The sequence below is a fragment of the Paralichthys olivaceus genome, chromosome 8 (assembly GCF_024713975.1).
Source record: "Paralichthys olivaceus isolate ysfri-2021 chromosome 8, ASM2471397v2, whole genome shotgun sequence".
Classification (NCBI taxonomy): domain Eukaryota; kingdom Metazoa; phylum Chordata; class Actinopteri; order Pleuronectiformes; family Paralichthyidae; genus Paralichthys; species Paralichthys olivaceus.
This window is the reverse complement of record NC_091100.1, coordinates 3,109,017-3,115,837: the sequence shown is the minus strand read 5'-3', so window position 1 is coordinate 3,115,837 and position 6,821 is coordinate 3,109,017. Positions and strand designations below refer to the sequence as shown.

Sequence of the window (6,821 nt, the reverse complement as noted above, 5' to 3'; positions counted from 1 at the left end):
TATATATACTATACTATATATATATTTGTCTGAAAATTACTCTGGTACATTTTATGAATCACTGTCTTCATATTAATTCATGTGAACTATCCCTTTCCAAATGATTACAAGTTAAAGTTAAAAACTTCCTGACCCATAATCAATTTTTAAAACTTGTTTCATCTCTATAATTTTATTGTCTTAAATACTTACTCAGCTGTACTGCTCCCTTTTACCTTCAAAAAAAAACATACTGTGTATATACTTCTATATTTATATTGTTAGATTTTAATACTTGATTTTCTTATCTTCTTATATTTAGAGATGTCCGACATGCACCAACAACAACAAAACAAATTCCATGTAGTGTAAACTTACTTTTTTGCTTTTCTGATTCTGATCTGATTCTGTTGACAGGTGTGATCTTATTGTCTTCTAGCCCACGCTGTCCAAACCGCAGTCCACCAATTTTTCCATTTATTTGATGAGAAATCATTTAAAGCTGATCTTAACTTGCAATAAAGTAATTTCAGTGTTGTCATTTAATGTCACAACTTTCCAATAAATAAATAAAATCAGAATTTAAACTGAAGAAATGTGAAGAGTTCTAAGAGTTTCCAGTTCGGGATAAATGTCACTTTAACGGCATATAACCTGCTGAAATGTTTAAATGTTTCCTTTCAAGAACCAAACTGGAACTGAAAAAAACCCTCAACATCTGCCTCATTACCTTTAGTTATTAAGTCTTTCATTTTTGAAGCTATTACCTTAAAAGCAAAGTGTTAAAAGAAAACGATCTAGAAAACATTAAACATGAAGCTGTGTTGAAATCTGAAATATTATTTTATTGCAATATAAATAACAATATCATAGATTTTCTTGTGTGAAATGAAATAACATACAGTCCATTCAGCAGTTTTCCAAGAAGAGAATGAAGAAAGATATTTTTCAAGAGTGTTGTTACAGGGCAGTCTTGTCCTTACGGGAATAATATCTCCGAGCTGCTGCTCTCTGGTTCCTCTGAGATGATGTCAGTCCATCTGCAGCTTCTGTTTCCAGCTCTGCAGCTTCTGTTTCAATGTGAAGTTCTGCCTGTTCATCCTTCACATCCAGAGCAGGCGTGACCTTCAGCCACTCCTGGTAGAAACCACGAAACCCATCGATCTGGACCAGGTAGTTGTTTCTGGACTTGTACTGGGAATGAGAGAAGAACAAAAAGTTGGAGAGAGATGGATGCCTGGGTGGAACTCCTGTTGCGTCGTGCACTGTGCATGTGCTCACCTGGTTGTAGTTGGGAGGATACTGTGCGGCAAACTCAAGCTGCTTGATGATGACCTCGTTCGGCCACACCTCCATCTCGCTCATAGTTTTAAGGATCATTTTAAGGTAGACGTAATCCAGTCTCCGCGTTGCTCTGCCAATCAAAGCTGAGAACACATGCACGTTCGGCCTGAGCCCCGCCCCCTTCAGAAAAACACAAGAGACAGACGTGATGACGGAAAGTTTGCGTGAATACTATGACTGTCGTATCTAATGGTTCATCAGATGCTGCAAACATTACACAGCAATGTCTACTCTGACGATGAGGAAGTGTCATTCTTCACCTCCATGTCCTTTAGCAGCTGCAGAGCGTCTTTCTGTCGCTCGCAGCCTAATGCGAGGCTTCCAAATGTCTGCACGTCCACGCTCACGTGACGCTGCCGCATCACACTCAACACGCCCTGGAAGGAGAAAAGCATGAATAAGAAAACCCGAGGACACACTGACAGCAGCTCTTTGTCCAAATTACAAAAAGAAGACATCCACAAATTTCAAGCTTCTGTTCACACAGCGAGTGTCACAGCTACAGACCAACGTAGTGTGTTAGTCTGTTCACCTGTGCCGCCTCCAGGTCACCAGCTCTGGTCGCCCTGCGAATCACAGAGTTAAAGAACGCTACGTCGAGCTTCACGTGATGCTTCTTGGCGGCCCTCAGCAGCATCTGCAGAGACTGGTAGCCTGGCTCCATCGTATCCCCCAGCAGCGTCAGAGTCCTGAGGTCAGGACTGAGTCCGTTAGCTGCCATCTTTTCCAGAAAACCTTCAGCTCCTCCGATCAGGGCGAGCCGATCATATGCTCCATCTACAGCGCCGAGGGAGACCACCGCACACTTCCTCCCCTCAAAAAGGTCCAGCAGATTAGGGGGTGAGGAATTCACCGAGTCAACAGAGAGGGGGGGGCTTTCTCTTTGACTGACTGGTATCAGCTGGTTGGATTCTCCTCTGCTGACGGACTCGTCACCGTGTCTGTGTGAACCAGGTTCGATAAACAGCTGCCTCTCCAGAAGCTCAATGTCTATTGTGTCCTTACGTCTGGACCCTGACTTGACATTTGACACTTGTGGCGTCTCTTTCAGACTCTCCCACTCACGACTGAGCAGAACGCTGGAGGCCAGGGCAGGATCACCAATCCCACAGTCCCTTGCAGTTCTTAAGAGTAGGGTATAATTCTTAGAGTCTGGACGAATCCCTGACTTCAACATCTGGCGCCAAACCTGAAACAAACAAAAAATAGTCAGACTACATCCACAGTAAGATGTTTAACTTTTTAAAACACTGTTAACATGTTCAAGCAAAATGTCCCAAATCCTTTTTGATAAAAAGAATCTTAGTTCATCCTGAAACATCAGAGCAGCGAAAAAAGAGCTCAAGTTTTCTAGTCCTGCTACAGTCCAGATATCCAAACGAGTATGAGATTGTGATTTCATTTCAAAACTAAAATAAAGGTAAGTGACAGCTGCACCGTGCGGTCACTGATATTGAAATGTAATCAAATAGTAAAAGTTTTACAGGATTAAATAACTCAGAGGGTTATGCTTCGAGCTTAGTTGATTAATCGAATCGTTTCGCTAAAGGAAGTTAATCAACAATCATTTAAAAAATTACGTTATTTATTTTTAAGCAAAAACTTGAACCGGTCCTTGTTTCTCAAATGTAAACAATACAGGGTTTATTAATAATTTGCTTGTCTATCAAATATCTTTTGATTATAATCTTATGTTCAGATGATACAAACAATTTGAAAGCATTAGGGAGGAAAAATCACTTATTCACTTATAAAAAGTTATTAAATTTGAGTTTAACATTATCATCTTGTTCCCTAGAAAATCCTGGACTCATTGGGTTCGTCTGGTAAACGTGCGTGTACCTGTAAAGCCAGTCTGAATCCTGTTTCTTTGTCCTTCAGGCAGCCCATCAGCAGGTAGTGAAATGTCTCCGGAGTTACAACATGTCCGTTCTGCAGCATCTCCTACAAACACACACAAATTCATGTATGACACAAGAAATATCCCACAATCCACTGCACTGGTTGCTGTCTGTACGACACAAATCTCCCACCCTGAGCGTGTGAATGCAGGCCTGCAGGTGGTTGGTGAAGGCGTGTGTCTTGAGCAGGGCGTGGTACGTGATGGTGCTGAGGGGGTAGTTCTTGCGGCGGAGCTCCTGCTCCAGCTTCAGCGCTTGCTGCAGACCGGCTTGTTTTGAAGGCGACTGGGCGCAGGCGTTGAACAGTGCGGTGTAGGTCGCATCTACGGCCTCCAGACCTCGCTTCTTCATCTGGACAACACACAAACACACAGATTGTTTCATGATCGGGGGGGACGTCAGTGTTTGTTGATCAGTCTCAAGAAAAGTACAACTGTGATTTCCGTCGTTGTGTTTTAGATCACTGGTTATACTGTGTTGTATTTGAAGCACAGGTGAAACTGACGTCATTGTAGAGTCTGAAGGCCTGTTTCAGTTGTCCGGCTCGACCACAGCCTCCGATCAGGACGGTGTAGTTGGACTCCTCCGGCTGCAGCTTCTCCACCTGCAGCATGTCTCTGCTGAACAGGTCCAGAGCCTCCTGCAGCTGAGAGGAGACACACATGGTGAAACACACACACACACACTCACTCACTCACACACACACACACACACACACACACACACACACACACACACACACACACACACACACACACACACACTCACACACACACACTCACACACACACACTCACCTTCTTCTCTTTAATCAGCCTCTTGCACTGTAAGAAGTACCAGTGTGGTGTGTTTCTCCTCCGGGGCCTCCTCACATCCTCCTCCTCCTCCTCATCATCATCATCCCGGGACTCTTGCTCTGGGTGCCGCAGCTCCTGGGTGTCCGGGCCGCTCTTCCTGAACGACCTCCGGGAGGAGATATCGGCGGAAAGGGAGCCGAAGTTCTCTCCATCTTCTGGGGCCGGGGGGCCACCGGGGCTGGGCTGCGACCGGGACACACACCGGAGCGAGGGCAGGAGCCAGGGAGCCGGGGTGAGGAGCCCGGGGGACCGGTGCTGTGACAAGTCTCGTACCCGGGTTGGAGTCACACACCTCGGGGAGCTCTTCGCAGAGAGGAGCGACAGCTGAGCCACCGGGGCGGACATCCTCCTCCCGCCCCGCACACACGAACAGGCGACGGCCGTCAGCATGTCGGACGGTCGTTAACGAGACAACCAGTTAACCGGTTAATCGATCGACGCGGTTAAAGAGACTAGTGACGCTAGTTAGCGGCGACTTCACACACGACGTCCGCCATGCTGACTCCGTGACACGGACTCAGACCCGAGTAGCAGATTGCGGACCACACTCATAAACCAGTGTTTTTTTTAACACATGGAGCGATTAAAGAAGGGTTTTCTTTTAATTTAAATGTTTATGTTAATTACTGGGATATATTAAGTGTTTACATGACGTCATTTGTCCCGGTTAGGCCCAGGTTAAAACAAGATGTTCGATCTATTCCGTCGGTGATTGATTATCATGCCTGAGCTGGTCTGCCCTCTGTGTGTACGCCACCGCCCCCTGCCGGTTCAAACTGTTGTTACACTTTCAGTCGCTTCCTGGGGCGACGTGAGGTGAAGACGGTTTATTATAAACAGTTAATTATATTTTTATACATTTATATATTTATATATTTATACATTTATATAGAGTGTATGGTTTAAATAACCAGAGTCCACACCCACACCACGGATACACACTACAGTGATGGAGGACAGAGCTGGAGACCCATCACCACCACTGGTACAGGTTCTTCTTTCTACTTTTAGCCTTGAAATCATTTATAATTATAATAATTATAATGATAATAACTGATTTTTCTTCCTTATAATAATAGTTATAAACTTTTTTACACATCTCTTTACAAACAAAGTTGCAAAGTACTTAACAAAGTTGAAACATGTTTGAATATGACAGGACGGAGGCATCAATAATGATTTATAGTCAAATGAAACAGACAGGACATAATACGATATCAACGGTGAACTGGTTTAATACAAAGCTTTCCTAAAGAGGTGGGGTTGTGAGGTTGTGAGGTTGTTGTCTCAGCAGAGGGCTCCAAAGTCCAAGTAAACAATTTGACTTTGAATTTACAATACATGCTTGTGGAGATATTTACTGAAGTGATTAAAAGGGAACGAATAAGATCAGCACTTATACATATCAACTAAAAAATATATGATTGCTGCAGGACCCTGAACATGACCGACAAGTTCCACCCTCCAATGACACGCCTCATCCTGGTACACACACACACGTTCCATAAAAACATGTTATTAATGTCATTATAATGTTTTGTTAAAGCTGTAATCAAAAACAATTATTCTTTAAATCAAACAATATTTGATGTCTCTTTTCTGTAAATGTGTTTTCCTCAGTGATGATGCAGTTTTTAAATAGTCACTTAAAGCTCTATTTTTAAAATCTGAATCCACACTTCACGTGTTAAATTGTGTTTCTATTGTCAAATGAACAGACGAACTTCAGACCAGAGCGGACTTATTACAATGTGAGTCAAGTGAGATCACTCCTGAGGTTAAATACTGTCACGTATGATGTGAATAGATGAAGGACACATCATGTGACCCGTACTTCTTCCTCCAGATTACTGTCCCCTCACCCTGGACCCGAACACAGCGTTCAGAGAGCTGCGTCTGTCTGAGAGCAACAGAAAGGCAGAGCTCACAGAACTTGTCCAGCCGTATCCTGAACACCCAGACAGGTTCTCTCACCTCTTTCAGGTGCTGTGCGCAGAGGGCCTGTCAGGACGCTGTTACTGGGAGGTGGAGTTTAAAGGCTCTGTTGAGGTTGCAGTGGCGTACAGAGGCCTTGGCAGATCAGATTATTATGATGCGTGCGCGTTTGGCTGCAACGACAAGTCCTGGAGTTTAGACTTAAACAGGAATTATGAGTGTTTCAGACACAACAATGAGGAGACCTCCGTGCCGGAGTCTCAGTCCTCCACAGTCGGTGTGTACCTGGATTATAAAGCAGGTACTCTGACCTTCTACTGCGTCTGTGACACGACGCTGCAGCTGATGCACAGAGTCGAGACCACGTTCACTGAGCCACTCTACCCCGGGCTGTGGGTCGCAGACAGCGCCCGGCTGTGTGACCTGGAGTGAAGGTCCAGCAAACAAGTGTGTGGTCTCTCTCATGGTCCTCTGATGATACTGTACTGTGGTGGGGATTGGGATGTGGATTTCAGCAGGTTTCATTTTTAATTTTTATTATGTATTTTATTTGAGAACTCTGTATGTGCTATAGTGAAAACTCAATTTAATAGAATTATTACGGATTCAGGATTTATCAGATATTAACTAATGAAAATGTCACTGGGCACTTTGTTTAAAAAGTACATATACATGTATATCTGTTTTATAAAGATGTTTAGATGCAAAACAAAAAACTTAAAATGTGTTAACAGGCTGTAAATATGAAATAAATAAATCACACTTGAAATCAGTGCAGGACGTCTGAGTTTCAGTGTCCTGCAGGA

At 43.7% G+C, this 6,821-nt stretch overlaps 2 protein-coding genes across 2 annotated transcripts; one reads left to right on the top strand and one right to left on the bottom strand.

Moving 5' to 3' along the window:
- Positions 1 to 803: 803 nt before the first annotated feature.
- Positions 804 to 4,605, bottom strand: ptcd1 (pentatricopeptide repeat domain 1). The gene is made up of 8 exons (XM_020106862.2): positions 4,021 to 4,605; positions 3,730 to 3,870; positions 3,357 to 3,575; positions 3,166 to 3,267; positions 1,856 to 2,512; positions 1,584 to 1,700; positions 1,261 to 1,443; positions 804 to 1,173 (listed from the first exon to the last, which is right to left on the bottom strand). Exons 1-8 carry the CDS (start codon positions 4,468 to 4,470, stop codon positions 940 to 942), a joined length of 2,103 nt encoding a protein of 700 aa, XP_019962421.2. The 5' UTR covers positions 4,471 to 4,605; the 3' UTR covers positions 804 to 939.
- A 230-nt stretch (positions 4,606 to 4,835) lies between these two features.
- On the top strand, positions 4,836 to 6,784 carry LOC109642174 (stonustoxin subunit beta-like). Its single transcript, XM_020106850.2, has 4 exons — positions 4,836 to 5,065; positions 5,514 to 5,565; positions 5,799 to 5,831; positions 5,927 to 6,784. Exons 1-4 carry the CDS (start codon positions 5,030 to 5,032, stop codon positions 6,445 to 6,447), a joined length of 642 nt encoding a protein of 213 aa, XP_019962409.2. The 5' UTR covers positions 4,836 to 5,029; the 3' UTR covers positions 6,448 to 6,784.
- Positions 6,785 to 6,821: the final 37 nt, after the last annotated feature.

Bases quoted from the DNA above. Each gene is read 5' to 3' on its own strand.
- ptcd1 (XM_020106862.2), bottom strand. From the start codon at position 4,470: ATGCTGACGGCCGTCGCCTGTTCGTGTGTGCGGGGCGGGAGGAGGATG. The intron at 3,268-3,356 runs GTGGGAGATTTG...GTGTGTTTGTAG, and splicing joins CCTGCATTCACACGCTCAGG to GAGATGCTGCAGAACGGACA. The intron at 1,701-1,855 runs GTGAACAGACTA...TTCTCCTTCCAG, and splicing joins GTGACCTGGAGGCGGCACAG to GGCGTGTTGAGTGTGATGCG.
- LOC109642174 (XM_020106850.2), top strand. From the start codon at position 5,030: ATGGAGGACAGAGCTGGAGACCCATCACCACCACTG. The intron at 5,566-5,798 runs GTACACACACAC...TCAAATGAACAG, and splicing joins CAATGACACGCCTCATCCTG to ACGAACTTCAGACCAGAGCG. The intron at 5,832-5,926 runs GTGAGTCAAGTG...TTCTTCCTCCAG, and splicing joins CAGAGCGGACTTATTACAAT to ATTACTGTCCCCTCACCCTG.